The sequence below is a fragment of the Aspergillus caelatus genome (assembly GCF_009193585.1).
Source record: "Aspergillus caelatus strain CBS 763.97 unplaced genomic scaffold BDV27scaffold_34, whole genome shotgun sequence".
Classification (NCBI taxonomy): Eukaryota; Fungi; Ascomycota; class Eurotiomycetes; order Eurotiales; family Aspergillaceae; genus Aspergillus; species Aspergillus caelatus.
Window position 1 is genome coordinate 24,660 of NW_022475297.1, and position 21,268 is coordinate 45,927.

General features: G+C 47.1%; 8 protein-coding genes across 8 annotated transcripts; 5 read left to right on the top strand and 3 right to left on the bottom strand.

The window, feature by feature from the left end:
- Positions 1-351: 351 nt before the first annotated feature.
- Positions 352-2,522, bottom strand: BDV27DRAFT_123677 (kinase-like domain-containing protein). The gene is made up of 2 exons (XM_032065919.1): positions 2,151-2,522; positions 352-2,098 (listed from the first exon to the last, which is right to left on the bottom strand). The coding sequence occupies exon 2, from the start codon at positions 1,898-1,900 to the stop codon at positions 410-412; it is 1,491 nt and encodes a 496-aa protein (XP_031930605.1). The 5' UTR covers positions 1,901-2,098; positions 2,151-2,522; the 3' UTR covers positions 352-409.
- Positions 2,523-4,793: 2,271 nt separating this feature from the next.
- AfusinC (Defensin domain protein) lies at positions 4,794-5,240 on the top strand (the record flags this gene model as incomplete). The annotated part of the gene is made up of 1 exon (XM_032072019.1): positions 4,794-5,240. The coding sequence occupies one exon, from the start codon at positions 4,794-4,796 to the stop codon at positions 5,238-5,240; it is 447 nt and encodes a 148-aa protein (XP_031930606.1).
- Positions 5,241-6,376: 1,136 nt separating this feature from the next.
- Positions 6,377-8,544, top strand: BDV27DRAFT_123679 (uncharacterized protein). Its single transcript, XM_032065920.1, has 2 exons — positions 6,377-7,313; positions 7,368-8,544. The coding sequence occupies exons 1-2, from the start codon at positions 6,942-6,944 to the stop codon at positions 8,496-8,498; spliced, it is 1,503 nt and encodes a 500-aa protein (XP_031930607.1). The 5' UTR covers positions 6,377-6,941; the 3' UTR covers positions 8,499-8,544.
- Positions 8,545-8,878: 334 nt separating this feature from the next.
- BDV27DRAFT_123680 (phosphomannomutase) lies at positions 8,879-11,063 on the bottom strand. The gene has a single exon (XM_032065921.1). It carries the CDS (start codon positions 10,965-10,967, stop codon positions 9,255-9,257), a length of 1,713 nt encoding a protein of 570 aa, XP_031930608.1. The 5' UTR covers positions 10,968-11,063; the 3' UTR covers positions 8,879-9,254.
- A 770-nt stretch (positions 11,064-11,833) lies between these two features.
- Positions 11,834-12,288, top strand: BDV27DRAFT_154822 (uncharacterized protein; the record flags this gene model as incomplete). Its single annotated transcript, XM_032072020.1, has 2 exons — positions 11,834-11,866; positions 11,935-12,288. 2 exons carry the CDS (start codon positions 11,834-11,836, stop codon positions 12,286-12,288), a joined length of 387 nt encoding a protein of 128 aa, XP_031930609.1.
- A 175-nt stretch (positions 12,289-12,463) lies between these two features.
- On the top strand, positions 12,464-12,701 carry BDV27DRAFT_154823 (uncharacterized protein; the record flags this gene model as incomplete). The annotated part of the gene is made up of 2 exons (XM_032072021.1): positions 12,464-12,538; positions 12,591-12,701. The coding sequence occupies 2 exons, from the start codon at positions 12,464-12,466 to the stop codon at positions 12,699-12,701; spliced, it is 186 nt and encodes a 61-aa protein (XP_031930610.1).
- Positions 12,702-14,615: 1,914 nt separating this feature from the next.
- On the top strand, positions 14,616-16,399 carry BDV27DRAFT_169470 (transmembrane amino acid transporter protein-domain-containing protein; the record flags this gene model as incomplete). The annotated part of the gene is made up of 7 exons (XM_032075040.1): positions 14,616-14,815; positions 14,879-15,297; positions 15,349-15,489; positions 15,577-15,791; positions 15,856-16,053; positions 16,112-16,255; positions 16,316-16,399. The coding sequence occupies 7 exons, from the start codon at positions 14,616-14,618 to the stop codon at positions 16,397-16,399; spliced, it is 1,401 nt and encodes a 466-aa protein (XP_031930611.1).
- Positions 16,400-18,291: 1,892 nt separating this feature from the next.
- BDV27DRAFT_142684 (putative alpha-L-rhamnosidase C) lies at positions 18,292-20,798 on the bottom strand (the record flags this gene model as incomplete). Its single annotated transcript, XM_032069988.1, has 2 exons — positions 18,292-20,436; positions 20,487-20,798. The coding sequence occupies 2 exons, from the start codon at positions 20,796-20,798 to the stop codon at positions 18,292-18,294; spliced, it is 2,457 nt and encodes an 818-aa protein (XP_031930612.1).
- Between the last annotated feature and the right edge of the window lie 470 nt (positions 20,799-21,268).

The following is a 21,268-nucleotide window of genomic DNA, read 5'->3' on the forward strand; positions in this document are numbered from 1 at the left end:
CTGCAACGAACGACATGTATTGCGCTCTGATTAGCGAGACCAGCACGGCCGTCCGGCGCCTAATAGGCTGCATGCTTGCTCGGCGGCTAAGTCACCACGCCAACGTGTCAGAATAACTGCGTTTCTGAATTTAGTAAAATACCAACTGGCTTACAGATCAAAGCACCTCATGTGATCTGTACAATATGCGATGTCGGATGGCGGAATAGGATGGTGGACGGATGTACAAGACATCCTACCGAAATTATCGCCAGGCAATCAGCTTCTGACAACTGTATTGGAGCCAGTTTCCGATTGTACACAATCAATCTACGGCTCTGCTACAGTATAACAACTCATAAATGCCCTGTGGTGTACAGTGTGACTATGAATGCGTCTACCTAAACACGTATGTGTCCACCGAATCCCTTCAATACCAAATAGTTCCGAAGATCTTCATCACGTCATATTCGACGTAGTATGGAGGGATAAATCTTTCAACCATACGATCCCAGGACGTCCTCCAGGGTGGATTGAACATAGCACGATAGAATTCCCAGTATTCGGGCCAAAATCCAGATAATCCCCAGTCCAGTAACACAACAGTACCATCAGATTGGACCAGCATGTTACCCTCATGAAGGTCACTGTGTGTGAACACTATTTTGTGTCCTTTCAGCCCTCGTACCGTTTGGTGCAAGATATACTCACTGGCCCAAAAATTAGATTCTGGGTCGTTTTCGCTTTCAAGTAGCTTTTCTGGAAGCCGGTCTCGCAAAGCTTGGACCATGCTTTCGTTGAAGCTCTCCTCTGATTCGTACGGCCCGTAGCAATACATTGTATGGTCACCATAGCCTCCTTCGAAGACTCCATCTCGGCAAGGTGAGCGATCTAGCCCACCAATGAAGTTGCCTTCGATCGCTCGCATTTGCCGCACATAGTCGGTTAATTGGGCAAGAATTCTCTGGTGTTCTGTCTCCGAAGCATTGTCCCAGTACTGTTCAAAAGGCGTTCCATGTTCATATGACATGATGGTGTATCCAGTCCCGTCAAGAATATATGCACTCAGCAGCTTGGGCACCGCGATGGTGGTACGTTTAGATACTAAATGTAGAGCCTCAGCTTCGGCTAAACGAACCCCATGGCCGAATTTTACAAGCATGTCAGTATCGGCCCAGGCGAGATGAGCGCCCATCTTGTCCGGTATGAGGTCCTCAGCATCTTTCAGACCTTCGGGATCCAAAATAATCGTAGGCCGACCAATATCCTCCGAGTAAATGAGACGCAGCTCGGGTTCTTCGGGGGGTGTCGTGGACTGCTGACTGTCGGTGGCTTTAAGAGCATTTGAAGCTTGCCCACGCGCCGTTTCCTTTTTTCCTGGTGAGCGGTCACTTTTAACTTCCGCCTCCGGGGCATTTTGCCTGTTCTTCTGTCCCTCGACATCAAGTCGGAGTGGGTCAATACAATTCAATTCGGATAGCGACGTGCCATTTCCTCCGTATTCCAGTGGGATGTCCGGGCCAAGGTGAAGTGCGAGCTCCTCCGGCTTTTGTAAAAGAATGGTGTTCCGTAGGAGGTATTCGGGAACATCCAACATAGCGAGGTATTCATGCGATGGATATATAATGTACGTTTTCTCAAGAAGACAGGGGTAGTGTGAGTGGATCAACGCAATTAATTCACGGAGCGCCTGCCGAATCTTCCCTCGAAACGATACGTATCCTTTACGCCCCCCCCCCGGCTTCTGTTGCAGCCGGAATTCAAGTACACAACTCGCCGTCTGGTTGGCATTCTGGACCATGTCAGCTGGCTGGAACAGGAGCAGAGTGGCGAGAAGCTCCAGTACGGCGACCCCCAGATCGCTAATTCCGGCAGACGTTGAAAGACTTTCATGCAACTGTGAGAATCCCTTCATGACCATTTCATCGATCGTGGCTTACAGAACATAGCCTCCACGATTTCTGGTAATATAGAGCAGGCCTAGCTCGGATAATATCGATTTAGCCTTGACTATGCTTGCCTGTGGATTGGATCTTCGCCGCCATTCTAGTGTCCTGGAGAGTGAGTAGCGGGCCTTGGGGACCTGCAACGAAGGGATAATAGAGTGTTGCTGTAAAAACTATATCTATGTTAGCCATGAGATCCCTTCGCGAGGAGGTCATTCGTCGTACACCTTCTGTATAATACTCTCCACCATCCTTGGTTCCCCATGGTTCAAATCAGTGCCCCATATCTCACTATGGCGTGTTTCAGTGGTGAGAGATCGTATGGTTTTCAGTATACATTGTGTTTTTTGGTACAATGGAAATTCCGATGTGGTAGACATGACAGGGTGGCTTTACCAGAAAGTATCGTTTTAAATCGGCCTTAGGACATGCCACCGATTGGCAAGCCAATTGGAGGGTTCTTGAGGGCGAATCGAACTCTTGTACAATTGGCTGGCTATTACAATATGGCAAGGCCTGGCTTGGAAGGAAAATAGCTCGACCATCTGGTGATCCGTTGCTGTCTAACATGGCATTTTGGACAGTAGTGACGATAGGTTGGTAGCTCTATATTGAATTCACATACTGTTCTTATCGGGCGGTAACTGGACACAGATCCCACGTTCATCCTCCATAGTTGCGGCGGAGAACCTGAGGCCATCTACGGAATATAGTAGTTCCATTGCCGAGCCCTGTCGTCATGTGGCCGACTGCATGTGTTGACGTTGCCTGAGGCAGCATTGCTCTAAAAATAGAATAGGAAAATGTTTTGTGCAAGGATGAAGATGATTGCCTACATCCCTTGATACGAGGCTCGTGTTGTTCTTCGAACGTATCCTCATGTAGGAAAAAAGGTATTCTCTTGCTGATCGTCCAAGTATGAGATTTCTATGGTGCTGACTATGGAGTTACAAGTATATAACCTTATCCTACGATTTTTGTTGAGGCGATCATGAGCACGAGTCTAGAGTGAATCGGTCATATAACTGTTTCAATGTCTTCTGCTGGTAGTTGTTAAAGTGTACTAATGTAAGATCTAGCATGCATAATGAACCATCAACCCATCAACATGTTTACGGGTAACTATCGACCTTGCCATGTCCACGGGTCATCATCGTTGTGGTTAGAGCAGAACTGCACGACCTTAGTGCCATCTGATGTTTTGGTCCACTGGGACTTATAGTCGGCTTTTGCTTTCTGCCTGCTATTTTTGCTTTTATCGTTTCCTCTTTCTTTTTACTTTCCTTGGCAATAAATGGCTTCATAGATGAAACGGGGCGTCCTCGTCAGGCACCCGAAACTAGTCTGAGAGTCTCACCCCATACCGCGTTTTTCGTCCTTTTCAGGATTGAGAAAGTGACAGCATGTGGCGATTCGCCGTTTCAAAGATGGGATACTACATGGAAGGCAGATTGTGATCGTACCGCGTTCTACCTCGTTTACTCGCGACCACACCCTATAATGTGAAAGCGTTGAACGCTTGGTTCGAAGTCTACAAAAGCCAGTCCTCTCATTGAAAAGATAGTAAGAACCTGGCTAGTAGCCTCTGTTGGGCACTTGGGGCTGACTAGTTGGCGGGATAAAAAGAGAAACGAAGGAAGTGAATACGAGACCAAGACATTCGAAGGAAGGCAGACTCACGACTTTGAGATTCCGTCCAACTAGACCTGTCCATTTTGTCACTTCCAGCAAATCCCTATACAACCTTCCAGCCTCTCATGTGTCGTCGTCCATCTGTGGTACGATTCTCTTACGTATCATCTTTCTCAACCATGTGTGGCAATTGTAAGGGGTTGTCTAGAAGTGTACCACTGCCCTAGCAGCCAATATTGCTGAATTTCTATATTCAGTGGGTCTGAAAGCATTCACTATTTACTCTGTAGACCAATCGTAAAATACATCCTATTTAGGAAAGCCGGAGGCTGTATAGAGCTCACTCATGCCGTGTGACTGGAGGGTTATTGGGCATCTTTTAGTGCCCCTTACCTACTCCGGCTAGCGCTTCTAACACTAATTTTCTGTTCTCTAAACAGCCTTGCAGATCTTCATTGTCGTTAGAAAACTGCAGAAAGTTAAACCTTTCTAATCGAACCGGCCTTTTACTGATGATAGCAGATTTGCAGGATTTGATGGTGATCTGCGCTTCGTGGGGTTAGCGTTCGTGTATCTCGTATGAGCATGCCTATCATTTGAGCTGGAGAGCTCCACGATAGAACATCAAACTATACGAGGTTTCTATTCTAGAAAAAAGCTTCGGCCAAGCGTCGATCCCTGCCACCCTCATCGTCCGGGGGCCGGGAGTGGCTTTAGTGGATCCGCGTGTCGAGACGACTAAGCCAGCAATACGAGCTTTGAAATACGTAAGGATGCAGGCTGGACTGGCCAAGAAAAGAGTATAGAATCATTGATATCGGATCATCATTGTTTCCTGCCTCAAAGGCTCTTTTTCATGACACAGACTTCTCGTGTTTCTTGAAGATCTCTACCATTCAGCCAAATCCCTGGCGTGGTGGGCACACGGGGAGGGACTTAGGGTTATCCCTTTGGAGGCTGAACACGAGAAGGAACACGAGATTGATGGAGTCGGGTATACACAGCTTCAGGGGGAGCGAAGGATATAAATACGGGTTAGGAGTCTGCTGGTTTGGGAATCATCAACAATCCAAAACCCAGAAGTCGATTGCCTACCAGAACAACAAAAACTCCAAACCCCTCCACTTGACGTGATCATTTATCGCACTCCAATTTGTAAGGGGACTGAGCATTCCAATCAAACTTGATCATTCAGACAACGAATTAACCAATGTTGAAATATAGAAACCCTACAAAATGCGTTTCTTCGGTGGTGTTATCGCGACCTTCGTCGTCTGCTCCTCTTTGGCGGAGGCCTTCTGCCACAACTCGATCTCCTGCGGGCTTGGAGGTGACGATACTTGCAGCAAAACCTGTGTGCGAGAGGGCAACCCTAGCGGCGGTCGCTGTCTCCCGCGTGATGGCTGCCCCGGCTATACCATTTGCGCCTGCTACCCCAGAAGCAAGCGCACCGATGAGGTGATCGATGGCGATGTTGGCCTCCGCAATGTCCTGAAAGACTATGGAATTGAAGAGGAGACTGATAAGGGAATTACGGAAGCGTTGAATGCAAGAGACATGGAGAAGCGCAGCATTTCCTGCAGCTTCCCCAATCCTTGGGGCGGACTTTTCTGCGAAGACCACTGCTCCTATATCGGAAAGCCCGGTGGCCAGTGCAAAGATGGAGTCTGTACTTGCAACTAAATCCTGAGTCTTGCACCAGATACAGAAGCTTCAGGAATAAGTCGTGGAGGAAAAGGTCGATTTGTTTATCTTCTTGTCAAATTCTATTTGCTGTCGGACTATACTGTAATTAGTTCGAATCTTGAGATTTAGTAACACGTTTGAATATATGCTTCTTACAACAGGTATTTCTATCATAAAGCCTTCTATGGTAAAGACTACTGCTTAATAGAAAGGAGAGGATGTTGCCCAAATTGAAATCATCCTGATCCGATACACCAGATGACGTTCAGTGTATCTTGTAGAAAGCAGGAATACTGCCTTCTTTACAATAATTAGGTGTTCCGAACATAGAAACAGGCTTATTGTATGCTCCAACTGTGCGAGGTTAATGTGCAACTTTTTTTTTTTTTTTTTTTAAAAAAAAAAAAATGTTCTTTTCGGGGATTTTGTTCCTATGCCCGCTGGTCCCACTGCTTCTGTGTTCTCTAGAGTGATGACATGGCTTCACAATACGCAGCTGTTCAGACAACTTTCTCAGATCACCACCAAGCTGGCTCCGATTTCTTAGGAGGAATTCCATTGACATTTGGATAGAAACGGGCGTCAGCATAGACTCAAGATTGTAAATCTCTACCTGAATACTTGGTGTACAGTTACCATGGCTGCGTTTGGACTTGATGAACAGTCTCGTGATTTATAGTTACGTATACATTATTGAAGTTCGGATAAGCTCATACAGTGTTTAAACTGATCATTTCATTCCTTCTCCAAGTACAGATTCAACAAGTGGAACATTTTTTGCGGTATCTCGGCACGGCAGTGATTTGGACTGATATATATTCCTCCAAGTTGCACGCTGGTATGCTAACGACGAACCTTCCAACACAGAGCGATAACCATGAACTTAAAAATTACGAAAGGTGTCTTCCATCCGTAGTCTGATGTATGCTAAGCTTATTTCCTATCCTGGACCCGCTGGTGAAAATTTGCAATGGGCTCAAAGTGAGAGGCCCAAAGACCCTGCGGCGGGATCCCGAAAGTCGAGGATCGGAACATGATTAGCTAAGCGGCCCTGAGAGGATCGGCAAAATTGCTTAGAAGATATTTGGAGCAATGTTGCGAAAATCACGCATCTGATTGGATTCGTATACCGCGCTAGATACATGGCTATGGGTACTAAATAAATGTCATGAGTCATGGCCGAGTAAAACGCTCAGCCGGGAATGATATTAACATATTGACTGACATCATCCAAGACCCAGTTTAGGCTGCACGGTGTGCCGAGAGAGTCAGGAAACGGTGCAGAGTTCGCTAAACAGTGGTTAAAATTTCCTATTTCGGACTTATGAACGGCATCTCATCCAACTTTTCCCAAGAATATGACCAGTCAGAGAGCAGCCCGCCGTTCCCCGTGGAGTATTTTCTCCACTTTATCCCACATGGCTTTGAGAAATGTGGGGTTCTTTCAATCGGAATTGTCGGACTGCCATGGAAATATGGAGGGAATGGGGTATGACGGTAGGGAACCGAGAATCGTTCAGGCTTGCCGTGATCGGCCGGTTAGGATATGCATCTTACAATCCCGGGGTCATCTCGGATCCAAAGTCGGCTCTTCGGCGGGATATATAAAACCAGGGTTTTTTGCGTGATCCTTCCTTTCCTCTCCAGACGGTGGTTTTTTTTTCATTTCCATTATCCCCCATTTTAGCCATAAACAAGATGGTAGCGTCACTACTGAGACTTACAGTCCTCGGGACGCTGGCAGTGCAGGCCGTCTGCAAGACTGTCAATACGTCGTCCCTCTTGTCCTACCAAGACAAACCACGGGTGTTCATCCTATCAGATATCTCGAATGAACCGGATGACCAAGAGTCCTTGACACGGTATCTCCTCTACTCTAACCAATTCAAAACTGAGGGCCTCGTCGCCTCGACATCCACTTGGCTCAGAGATGCAGTGCACCCAGAGGATATGCTGCAGGTGATTAACGCCTATGGAAATGTCACCGATAACCTTAACAAGCATGCTCCTCCCGATGCCCAGTATGCCTCCGGAGATTACTTCCGGAGTATCCTACGCAGCGGCGCAGCAGTAAGTCAACCGTTCCTCAGTCCCTTAGATCGCACAAACCCTAACTCTTCCTAGACCTATGGCATGAAAGCAGTGGGAAGCAACGTCACACTTAGCGACGGCGGAAAGCTCCTTCTCCAACGTCTCCAGTCCCCATCCGAGAAGCCCCTCTGGGTCCTCGCTTGGGGTGGTACAAACGTTCTGGCTCAGGTGTTGTATAAGATCCACCAGAACTACTCATCCGAAGACGCGGCTGCCATGCGTTCCAAGTTGCGCGTGTATGCCATTTCCGATCAAGATGACACGGGTCCCTGGATCCGTCGGAACTACCCAGATATCTTCTACATTTCCTCCACCCACGGATGGAACCAATACGGTATGGCAACCTGGATTGCCATCTCCGGCGAGACGTACTACAACAAGGATGAGGGTGGTCCAAATTCGACCACAGTGACTCATGAGTGGCTCCGCGACAACATCCAGGTTGGACCCTACGGTAGTGTCGCCTATCCCGATTTCAAGTTCATCATGGAAGGGGATACTCCTACCTTCCTGTATCTGATCCAGAATGGGCTGGGTGACTCTGAGAACCCCGGATATGGATCTTGGGGTGGAAGATATACCAAAGTGGATCCATCAACAGCCGTGAACTACAACCACTATAGTGATGCAGCGGATCGCGTGGTGGGTCTTAACAACAAGACCTTCAGCTCCAACTATGCTACTATTTGGAGATGGCGTGACGCCTACCAGAACGATTTCGCCGCTCGCATGCAATGGACTCTCCCAGCGAACACTAGCAAGGCGAACCACCACCCCGTTGTCTCTGTTAACGGAAGCAAGGAATTGGCCCCGTTTAAGGTGACGGCTGAAGCAGGCTCGACGATTAACCTCGATACTGCTGGTACTTATGATCCCGATGGTGACAAGTTGTCGTACAACTGGTTCCAGTACGAAGAGCCGGGCTCCGATGATTGGAACGTGGCAGGACAGGTCCCTGCATTAAACTTGACAATTGCGAAGAATGGCCAACAGGTACAGGTGAAGATCCCCGCTTCCGAGGACAGCTGTAATGGAAAGGGGGACAACCCTTCTGGCTGTTGGTTGTTGCATTTGGTTCTGGAGGTTAAGGATAATGGCATTTATCCCTTGACAACTTATCGTCGGGTGCTGATCCAGACTACTAACCAAACGATCTCTACGTGATATGTTTGCACCTATGCATACTCCTGTAATAGATAGCTTGTCAAAGTACACACTCTAATACACTATGCGCATAATGAAATAATGTTATGATGTCTATATCCGCAAACAGGAGTGAAAACAGGCCCCCACAATGGTGAGAGTTAACTCCAATCATGCGGCTTTCGAGGCACGACGTACCTTAGATGATACCATCGATCTCGGGCAAAAAGTGTTAGATTATTTGCAGGTTCAGCCTTTTCTGCCTTGTTACCAATGGAAGCCAGTATATCCATGATGTGGGTCTTACTGTCTTAACTACCAATCGTCCCGACGAAGCAGGCGGTGTATTCAAAGCATGTCATAGATGGTTGCCATTTGATACAAGAGTCAATATTGATACTTATCGATTACCTCAAGGACAACATTCTGGTGTGATTATCGCCATTGAGACTTACTGAGTTACATAAACTGTTATTGGATTATCAAATGCCCTTTGTTGTGAAGCTGTAAGAGCAGTGGAGAGAGGTAAGCAAATTGCCTTGGAAGAATGGCCTCTTAGTGAAACTCGGAACATTCGTCCGGAAGGGAGCCGTTAAGATTAAATTAGGATACAAAAACATTTTGCTCAGGAAGTGTTGATTAGAATATGTTTGTATTTAGGCAGTGATCGGGTAGTAAATGCAATGCCCTTCGCCTCAAAGGCATGCAGTCATCGCACCGACTGTAGAGTACTGACGAAAGAAAGGAATGTGCTAGCCATGACAAACTATCTGCCACTCAAACAGTGCGCTCCAGACTCCTGAGAAGACCATTGGGTTCAGCAACACCTTGCGAAGCGATTGCATCGGCACGCTCCTGCGTGTCAGCAACGGCGTAGATACGGAGTTCATCAGCGTTGCCCGAGGGGCGGAAGTGAGCGACATCGCCGCTAGCGAAGATGATTCTAACTCCGTCTGTGTAGTTCAAGCGGGCAATGGATGAGAAACCATATTCTGGGGAGAACACGGTCTCGAGCTCTTGGCGGATCTGCTCGAGTTTCTTGGCATCAGACTCTGTAACCTGAAGTTGAGCACGGCTACCGTCGTAGGCAACAACATGATCTGGTTGATAGGATACCTCCTGCATAGTGGACTCGGGTGGGGAGAAACGGTCGATAATCTTCAAGCTCGTTGCGCGAGGGAAGTTCCGAATCAAAGCGGCACGGCTGGAACGCTTGGGCAGCGTGGCGAACAGTTCGGGTACAGTGATGCTACGGTTGCCCGCCGCAAACAAAGCGCAGAGCAGAGGCAACACAGCATCACGAGTGGGAAGTGCGGTAAGGATATTGTTATTGCGCTCAATATCAGAGCCAGTGAGGAAACCACCGTTGGCTTCCCATCCACAGACGCGTCGGCGTCCCTTGGAGAGGGAGTGCTGCATACCAGCAATAACGTAAGGGCTACCAATCTTCGTCTTGGGCTCGGTGACACTGGCAAGTGAGCCACGATCCATGGCATCGTTAGTGCTGATAGGCACAACAACAGAGTCGGCACCCAGGAATTCGGCGACTGTCATGCCCAACAGATCACCACCGAAGAAGCGGAGCTTGCCTCCCTCAGGGGCTAGTATGAGAGGGCGATCGCTGTCACCGTCAGTAGAAACCATCGCATCGAATTGCTGTCCAGTGCTGTCGTAGAGGTTCTGAACAGTGTCGAGTTGGGCTTGATCGATGGCTTCAGTATCAATCGGTACGAATGTATCACTTCGGCCGGCAGTGACGACTTCAGCTCCAAGCAATTCGAGGATCTCCACTAGGACGTCACGGCCAACGGCCGAGTGCTGGTAGACAAGAAGCTTCTTGCCTTTTAGTGTTTCGCCCCGGAAGAAATCCGTGTAGCGCTTGATATACGCAGCTCGTCCTTCAGCCGCAACAGGTGGGAGGTTGGATGGGGCGCTGCGAAGCATGCCCTGCTGATTGAAAAGGGACTCAGCGTATGGCTGTGAGAGTAGCTCCTCGCGAGTGACTTGGACATTGTTATTAATAGGCTGTTCATCCTTCTTCAGGAGCTCCCCTTTCGATGTGTTGAGCTTGTACCCATTGCGGTCGAACGGGATGTGGCTTCCGGTAACCATAATACTGCCCTTACCATGTTTCAGGGCATAGTAGGTCAGAGCCGGTGTGGGGATAGCACCTAGGTTGATGGGATGCATGCCTCCATCCTTCAACGCCTGCTCTACTGCTTGGCAGAGTCCTCCGCGACCCTCCTCAACATAGCTTGTGGAGCTGGGCCGAAGGTCATACGCAAAATAGAAGTCATCCCCGGACTTAATACCACCATCCTGTTGGTCCAGGGATTGGAGATAGCGAATTTCAGCAAGCACATTAGTATAAATTTCCAACTGTGTCAGATCAACCACTTTGCCACGGCGGCCGCTGGTACCGAATTTCAGGGGCACCGGCTCATAGGCGAGGTGACAGCGAAGAGCGTCGGAGGCAGAAGGTGAAGCCATTTTCTTCGTTCCTTCTATGTTTCTTGCTTACTTGCTTCTTGCTTCACTGAAGGACTATGGCTATTAGCTTTGGGATGACAGGTAGGAGGGGTTCTTGACAAGTTGATTGAAATGTTGCTATCTTTACGCTTGCGGGTATCACGTGGGAACCTCTGCGTTCAGCGAGTGGAGTGTGAAAACGTGACCGACATTGAGGGACGGGCGACCGGTGATTGGCCAATATGGAAAACACTCTTGCCACTAGCGGCTTAGCTATTCCTCGCATCCCGTGACCCCGCGCCTGCCATCTCAAAACACGTTAAAAACTTTGTAGTAGTCGATAGGGCTCAACTGATTTGTATATAGAAACTCACATTGAGTTATTTCAGGTCTTATTATGAATTATTAGATTCGCGTAGTCTTTAAGCATACCAAGGATGACTCTGTTGTGTCATATGCCTACGAGATAACTACTAACAACTCCTCGCCCTCGAAGGTAGCTAAATCTGCATAGATATTGGATATATTTTCTCTATCTCAAATTGATACTGTTGCCCGGCCACACGGTAGGAACGGATTAATAGACGCAAGTCGAGGATAAAACACAAATGTAGCCAGTGAATATAAAGCAATCACTGTTCGAAGTCAATGGACGGAAGGTGCAAGTCAGTCAGCCGTTAACAGTTACGTATCCCATCCAACACAGCTGAAATAGGCTTCTTCTTTTCATAACCTGTATGCCACTATAACAATAAAATTGTTCAGCTCTGCCGCTGCTTATTGCTTCATTCTGTTGAGGGCACGTGAGCTTCCGTCGGGACATCATCCTGACGTTTGACATTCAGAAACTTTGGAATATTACCCTCAGAGCACCCCTTCTCCACAGCATGAGTCTACACTCCAGCATCATGGACCTGCCTGTAAGTCAAGGCTCGGGTTACTTTTTGAAGGTTATGGACAAAGGAGCAGAGGAGTTCTAACGCGATAGCCTCAGATCGAGAGCATCCCAGACGACTGGACCACCGATCCTGCCGAAATTCACTTTGACCTGGTATGGAAACATCATAGAAGCCAAGGCCAGAAGATGGCGAGGAGGTTCGGGCTATCAAAGCCAAAGGTTCTCATGACTTCAAAGCGCGAAACGGGGATTCCCCAGTACATGATTCAATCAGGCGAGCAGTGCTATATCTGGAACGAGATGGACGACACGGTCTGGCAAATTATCAAGCCTACAGGGCTTCTAGCCATACTCCGAACTATGACCGTCAAGGGACAAAGGGCGCTAAAAGTAAAGAGAATTGAGCCACTCGAAGTTTACGAGTATGAGGAGCATAACGAGTAAATGGTCGTTCCTTCCATTAGGTGGCAAATGGTAGTCCTGGTGATAGCAAATAATATCATCTTACTTTGAAAATTTTCAGTCCTGAGTTCTGTTGTAGCTATACTAACGCAGTAATTCTTCTTGAAATTCACAATCTTGTATGAGACCTTAGCCAATTTTCAGATCGGAAGCAACAATGGCGGAAACCATTCCCATGGCCTTCAATGGTCAACTTGACCTGCGCAATGCGTATACATACTCACTGCCTCAGGTAGACCTCGTAAGTGCGAAGAATCCTTTTTGCCGCACTAATTTTGCAGTAGATCCATAACTTTCTCGCGGATGTCGTTAATCAGCCTGGGTTCTATGGTATTTCAATCAACCAGGTTTCGGAGCTAGTGGCTATTCGTGGGGAAATTATACGCTTGAGGTAAGACATTTCTGTGATAGGGCATTGACTAATGTAAGAAGCAATTAGGAAGTATAGGAAAGGCTAACTGGGTTTTTCTATATAGTCTCCCAAGGGGAGAAGAATATAACGATGTAGCGTTAGACCCAAGGCAACACATACATCGAACTACCCATCCACGATGGCCTTCCGCAAGGATATCGAAGTTACCGGGGGCATACAGTTCGGCCGATGTGCCGAGACATACCCGTTTCACTTCCTCTTAAGGTCTGTATAGTATTCTTTAAGTTACGGGGGAGGCTGCTGATTTGATGCAGGGGACATGAAGCGCCACAAAGTGTCTACGGACTGGCGTTGTGTAAGAGGTACTTGGATGTACCACTGTATGATGATAGGCTGTCGGGTAATATATGGCAGAACCGGTGGGACCTTGTTTGAATTGCCAAACACTTGTTCAGATATGGAAAGGCGACGTAAATCAATTTCTCAAGTGGTATGGGGCACAGGGTGCTCCTCCATGATGACGATGAGTGTTACTGAGCATCCAGCGTAGCGTGTAGCTAGCTTCAAAAGAGGTGTGCATTGATAAATCGAGCTTACTGTGACTTACCTTAACAACCTATGACACTTAATGCTGTTTGTTATGCTCAATAATACCTTAACCCCCTCCCTAAAACTTCCAATGGACCTAAATATTATGTTGTGACATATAACCTACACTATTACTCTCGGACAATGACAGACGAGAATAAGCAGCGTCAAGACAGTTCTTTTAAGGTGTACGTGTGGATAACCGCCTAACAGGTGTCTAATGTTGTTCTTTTTCCCGAGGAAGATAAAGAAACCACATTCGGAAGGCAATTCCGAAACCGTGGGTCTGATAGACGTCGATGTCTTTGCCATGGAACGTGTCTGTAGAGTAGGTGCAAGTCTTATCTCTCGGGCTTTTACAATATAATAGTAGTATACCCCACGAAACGGGAAGTTGTCGAATTGAGGTTATGTTAACATAAGATGCCGATCCTCCTATGTAAGGTTACTAACGTGCAACGTACAATGTTGTGTAGAAGTTTCTTCACAAAGGCTTATCCCGTATGTCCATGAAGTGGTTCGGCACAGGCGGAAAGAAAGTGGGCCGTACAGTAGACATCTCGTCTGTATCATGGAAAAGGCCTCACAGTCTAGACTCTTCACTAACCGTAATAGGCAAGTGACTCCGGGAAAGATATCTTGAAAGGAGTAATCACGATGGAGCCCTATGCACGGCTGGAGATAATTCCAGACGGAGACATGGCCGTCTGCGTCTCCAGCGGCAATTGCTGGGGTGCTTGCGGCCTCTGAGTAATGTGATCAATTGCCATTATTCCCCAGATTAGTTATAACCCGTGGGGGTGCATTGAAAACCCGGGGTACGGTCATACCACTTACCGATATAGATTGTGGAAGAAGGATATTGTTGCAGAATGATTGTGAATTGCCGCTGGGCCTAAATATAAGCATCATATTAGCAAAGGTATCAGTTCTAGTTGTGTAAGGGTATGCGACAAATGCCAGCAATCTTTATCTCGTATCAACGGTATCTGGCATCAGCCCCTATCATATTCCACATTACCCCCGGATCCCCATTCAGCTCCACTCTACTCCATTATGCTTTGTATACTTTGCCGTTCGTTCGTCTGCTGTTGATTGGAATGCACATAGCATGTTCCCCGCAAAAGATTCTGTGACCGCTAGCCGTGGTCTTCCTCGCTTTCTACTACCCGATCCTATATGTAAGTCTGGTCCCCAACGCGCTTATACGACTTTCTACCTTCCTTCCGAGTTTTCAGCTCCTTCTAGCCTGTTTTAATTCAAGTTAATCCAATCCCTGAAGCTTTTAACCTTTCAGCTTCTGTCCGAATCCCATCAAACAGGCCCGGAGAGACCAACATATTAACAGATGCCTCGAGTAACGTCAAGCTCTCAGATTGTCAACGTTTCCCCGTCAGGTAGTATTGTGTCAGGATTAGAAGAACAACGGAATGAAATGCTAGATGCAAGCAATATCGAGGACAAGAAGATAGAACTCACACCAACCCGCCAGGATGTTTTTGGTGACGAGACACATGCGGAGGTGAAGTATAAGGTCTTGAAATGGTGGTAAGGGAAAACGTCCGATTTCATTAACGGGCTAAATGTGCTAATGGATACGATGCTTTCTAGGCAATGTGGCCTGCTTATGGTTGCTGAGACTATATCCCTGGGCATCCTCTCATTGCCAGCAGCCATTGCGAACCTTGGCTTTGTCCCCGCAATAATTATTCTCATCTCATTAGGCCTCATAGCATCATATACTGGCTACGTGATTGGGCAGTTCAAATGGAGATATCCTCATATCTCTAGTATGGCCGATGCTGGCGAGCTGCTTATGGGTCCATTTGGCCGGGAGCTGCTTTTTGTCGGCCAGATGCTGTTTCTGGTGTTCCTCATGGCAAGTCATATCCTGACCTTTACGGTCGCCATGAACACTCTTACCAACCACGGCACTTGCTCCATTGTCTTTGGTATCGTGGGGCTTGTTGTTTCACTCTTGATGTCGTTGCCGCGCACATTGGCAAAGATGTCCTGGCTCTCCCTGGCGTGTGAGTTCCTATCCTCCTAGTATACCATTACCCCCATTGACCACAGAGCAGCATTTATAAGCATCTTTACCGCGGTTATGATTGCCATGATTGCCATCGGGATACAGCGACCGGGGGTTGTTACTACTGCTATTAACCACCCGAGCCTGGTAACCGGAGTGACTTCGGCCTTGAATATAGCCCTCTCCTATGGTGAGTCACATCAGACATGGAATACAATGGACAAATACTTGCCATTGGACGCCGACACCAGAGAAAGTCAAATCTGACCAAACATAGCGAGCCATAACGCATTCTTTAACATTATCGCCGAATTGAAAGACCCCAAGGACTTTCCAAAGGCGCTGTCACTCTTGCAATGTATCGACATATCTCTCTATCTTGTTTGCGGTGTTGTAATTTACCGATATGCTGGTGAGGGTGTTGAATCACCAGCACTTGGATCAGCTGGCCCGCTGGTGGGAAAGATTGCTTATGGCATTGCTTTGCCCACGGTAAGCTCCATTAACACATGGCTGAGCTCTAGTACATATGAATCTTGCAGGCTAACAGTTTCAGATCATCATTGCCGGCGTCATAAACGGCCATATCGCGTGCAAATCGATATATACCCGTGTATTCGCCGGTACCGATCGCATGCATAAGCGTGATTTTGTTGCCGTCGGCTCCTGGATAGGAATTGGTGTAGCACTATGGGTTGTTGCCTGGGTTATTGCTTCTGCAATTCCTGTCTTTAGTAACCTGCTCAGCTTGATGGTATGTTTTTCTTGCCTTTAAAAATAGCGACAGTTCTATACTGACTATAATGCTCTAGACTGCCTTATTCGCTAGCTGGTTCAGCTTCGGACTACCGGGTGCCTTCTGGTTGTATATGAACAAGGACCTCTGGTTTTCGTCACCGAGGAAGATCCTCTTGACTATATTTAATACATTGTGTATCTGCCTCGGAATTATAATGGTAAGCGCACTCACCTTATACCCAGTGTCGCGTCGTATCCCTTTAATTAACACTATCTAGTGTGGACTCGGTCTATACAGTTCAGGCAAGGCTATCCATGATGACCCTAGTAGCCAAAGCTTTTCATGTGCAAACACTGCCTAGTGGTTTTTGTCGCAGTATGCTTGGGTCACTACTTTTCCACAAGATCTTTTTCAAGCACATAAACTCAGAAATTTATGATTTTCACGACTATGCGTGTACTGCAGTGTTTACGGCAAACGGCGTCAGGTGTATCTAGACATATATAACGAAGAGACATTATCATTAAAATTACCCGACGTGTCCAAAATTGTGGGATAACCAAGATTTGGCACCTATAGCGCTTTTACATACTATGTGAGACATGGCCCAATATCACCACCAAGGATGCTGCTACTCCTTGGCTATCTGAAACGGCGGAGTGCGTCAAAGCGATCGGCCTGACACTTATCCTAATGACCTCACCGAAAACCAGTGGCGAAAGACAGCAGGCATCCACGAGTAAGATATGATCGGGTAGGAGCATCAACTCCATACAACGTGCTAGTGCGTAAGACAGAATCGGCCGGAAGCCGAGCAGGCCTACCAACATGGCTAAAGCCACGAGGGATCGGTTTAACAACCCCACAGAGCCATTCGGCGCGATACTCGGGGCAGAAGCGGTGCAATCGGTGAAACACGCCAATAGGAAAGTGTTTCCTCATACGCTATAGCGGTCTTCTGGAAGTGCTTGCCTGATTCATAGTCGCTTAGGTATCGGTCTGGGAAACGGATGTTGCCCTCGTCCAACACTCCGAAGTAAACGGCAGACTGGAGAGTATAAAATGATATTTTATTCTTCCTTTTACGACCTGGTGATTCTTTATAATGTGTGACAATTCCTGGGCGTCTCTGTCCGGGATACGGCTTGGTATAGGACTCTTGAACAGACCGGACTTTGTCCGATGTCTGAGATTGGAACAAAGATGTCTTATCATGCATCGCCAAGCATGTAGAAAGCATATCATGTTGGCTATCATAAGCCACAAACCATAATAATCAGGCCCTGCTGTATTTGTCGTGGGTTAGCATTTAAATTTGTTCTGTGGGGTGTGATAAGCTGAGAAACACTGTTACTCGCTCGGAAGCAACAAAGTCAACAACAGTGCAATACTAGAAAGATGCAAGGGAGACACTGTCGATTAATCTGAAGGATCCTGATAATCCATCGACAACAAAAGCCGCAGAGTAATTCAACGTCGCATTGTATCAACGATACTCATTTCCGTGGCCACTTTCTGTGAATAGATTCCACGCACATTCTTATACCTGATCTCAGCATTCACATTATACCCATAGAGCCAACTTCAATGTCGTACTTAGCTTTACTGGATGCAGGATGAGGATATCTATACAAGTCACTATCAAGACCTTCCCTCACGCTTGAATCTATTGTGCGAGGTATCATTCGCAGTAAATGAGTCGTAATACCCGGTTGTTAGGTACTTAACGGGCGACCCGAACAAGAAAGCAGGAAGCCAAAGACAATGCTCGTCCTGACAAATCATTAGGTATCGAGTAATGGTTCCAACATATTTCTTATATAGCTCAATGTTTCTGCTCTGATCATATCCCAGAGGACCAAGCCTCCGTGGAGAAAATGCGTCTACGTATAGTGGCGATACAGTATTTCTAGACTAGTTGATTATATTAACGATAGCATTTCTATGTATTCTAGAGGAGGCTGGATAATCTATTTGCATTTGTAATTTGCTTTCGTGGATTGAGGGGCATATATGAAAGTGGTATCAATTATCACAGTGGGGATATCGGCAATATCTATTAACTTCGAAGTAACTAAGAGTAAACTGTACTGAGAATCAAGAATATAAGAGCAATACAATGAAACGGAGAATCTGAAAATCAAATGTGGTAGTGAAAGACATAGAAGTGGCTGCAATGAATATTTCCCGAATATTTCATTCAGAGATTGCCATAGCGTGGATGCTAAAGAATACATACTTCAGCGGTACAGCCTAGTCCGTCTGATGAATCGAGAATGTCTCACCACCTTTGACTGTAAAGAAATCTTTCTCATTCGAGAGGAAGGCTGTGGCATTGTATTTATGCAAAGTCTCCTTCAGAGGAGTTGGAAGATAGACCGTGCCTCTGGTACCGTTAGGGGCGGTGACCGTCATGTGCAGCAGGTTATTGCTGTCAAACGACCAATCCACATTGATTTTACCACCAGGAACTGGGTAGGCTCCCTTAGCCCAATCGAGATCCAATGATTGTGGAACAACCTTCCACTCCTTGAAGCCCGGAGTCACAGGCTGCACGCCCAGAACATAGCGACTCAAATCGGCGGTAGGCCCTGAGCTCCAAGCATGACACAATGATGTACTAGAACCAAGTCCAGGAGTACCGTCGGCCATCATGACTTCCCACATGCAGCCAGTATAATTGGTATGTGATGCATCGCTGATAGGACCCCATACACTGTGAAGAAGATAGTTGGCAGTGACACTGTCATTGGCATGAAAGGCGGCCTTCAAATGATATCCAGACGCATAAGGGCTTATTTTCTGTGCCCATCCACTTGCAGCACTCCTATTGGAGAAGGCAAGAGCACCTGATGGTACGTAAAGCTCGCGGGCCAGGGTCGAAAGAACTGTTCTGGATGTTCGATTCCCATATGCGGTCGTGTCAGCAAGCACCGCAAGGGCGTTTGCTTCTTGGGATAAAAAGTCTTTGTGGGAATCAGATAAATAGTACGCCTGTAGTGTATCGCTCCAAAGATGCTTGTTGATGGCATTTTGTAGGTTGTGCAGACGTCCTGCATACAAAGTAGTATTCAAACCCGCATCATCCATAAATGGGAGCCACTGTTTAAGGGCATAGGCGTAAATCAGGTTGAACTTGCTGACCACTCCATCCAAGGCGGGATCATAGTAATTCCAATCACCACCAAGAGCGGAATTAGAGATATTAAACAGGCTGTTAGGGAGTGTCTGAGAATGGGCCCAATCAAGCATGCGAGCTGTTTTAGGCGCCCAATGATTCAGGAAATTTGCATCGCCAGTCTGCTCATAGAAGCGCGCCATGGCGCTGACCATACTAAATGAATATCCAATCAAGCCGGTGATATTAGCGTCAATCTCAGTCTTGCGAGGAGCTTGCTGGATTTTGGTAGTTGGGACAAAAAACCCTGGCGGCATCTGGAATGAGCCTAGCAGCTCTATAGTACCGTTGATATAGTCATGACCGTATGTACTAGCGAACGCTGTTCCAGTCGCCATATCCAAGTCTCCTGCATAGGCAATACGATCCCGACGAGAGCCGTCAACGCTAACAGGCAAGGGGTTTGTACCGAGGAGAAAGTCCTGTAACGCGGATGCATCATTTAAGGACGAATAGTACATATCCTGTCCGGAAACCGTTAAGGAGACGTTGGTGAAAAGTGCCGAATGACCTAGAGATGCGCCCAGCCCAAAGGATCCGTAGAATGCAGCAGATTGAGAAAAGTTGAAGACAGGCACACCGTCGATCCGAACTGAAATACCAACCATTTCCACATTGCTCTGGACTATGTGCCATTGATTTAAAGTAATATTTGATGGCAATTTGGCAGACGCAATAGGGTCCGAACGCTCAGTGGATCCAGCGTGTGCAGAGATTGAAGAATTGGCAACGTTAACAAAGATATAAATCCCATTAGCAAGGGTGTCGCTCAAAACAGTGAATCCAAAACCATTCATTATAGGCTTGACAGAAAATTCGAGATCGTAGGCAGTCATGGCCGTGGCAAAATCGGCGCTGAATGGTTGGGGTGCCAAGCTGTCGATAAAAGCTCCCTCATCAGTAATAACCCAGAAGTTTGGCAGGCTCTTAGCAGGGATTTCTGTCAGCTGCGTTGTGCGAGCACCGACCTGCCAGATACGGTTCAGAACAGGGTCAGAACAGCTGAAAGAGCCCGGTAGAGCAGCGATAGGTGCTCTAGATACGGTAGGTTTGAACCCGATACCAGACAGCTCGACTTCACCTGCACTGGAGAGATTCAGCTTCTGGTATCGCAAGCCCCCTTGGATCAGGCGGTTGGTATAGGTCTTTTGTTCGGTGATGTTGTATCGGTTGATTCGATAAGTATCCATGGCAGCCGCCAATGGCATCGGACCGTCCCCCTAGATAGGATCAGTATTCGTTCCCATCGACACAGTTGGAGAATACACACCATGTCTGAATCTAGAAGAGCACGAGTCTCGCTGTATGTCATTTCGAAGGTAGAAGTGTCACCGGACCTTTTAGAGACATGGAAGGTAGCATATCCTTCGACATTACGTCCATAATCAAGGATAACAATCGAAGGACTGGTACCATTTGAGGCTAACTTGATAAGAGTACTTTCGTCAAAAACCATAGGTGTTCCCTCGGAACTGGTATAGGTCTGAGCGGTATAGGGTAGAGCTGGTGCTGGAGAACCATTCGCAGACCCTCCAGTTACATGTAACAGACCCAAGAGGGCCACATAACTATTGACTCTCATCTGGACTCCAGGGAATCCCGATCAAAGGGAAAAATTATGCTGGGGACAACTTTACTTTGAACAGTGTTGCATTTTTCCTGAACTTCAATCGTAATATATATACCGGGTGAGGTTCATGACGTAAATCCAAATACCGACTCTTCTTACTACACTTGGCTTATTTTGATTTTATTAAACATCCCCCTTTACGCCCTATGAACGAGTAGAGACTTCTTTCGAAGGCGTTTGGGTGGTAAGGGCTCTAAAAAGCGGGTCCCTTTCTATGTAGTCATACCGAGCGGGCCGATCAAATTACGAGAATACGAGAGATGGAAAGAAGGTTCATTCGCCCCATCATCTCTTGACTTCTACTCCACTTTACCTATAATTCTGCAGCCAAAGTCCTGAAGATCGTTAATGTCTTAAATGGTTCTGTGGCAATACTGAAAATTCCTGTGGTTTGAACCCACTTAAGTTGAAAGAAGGTTGTT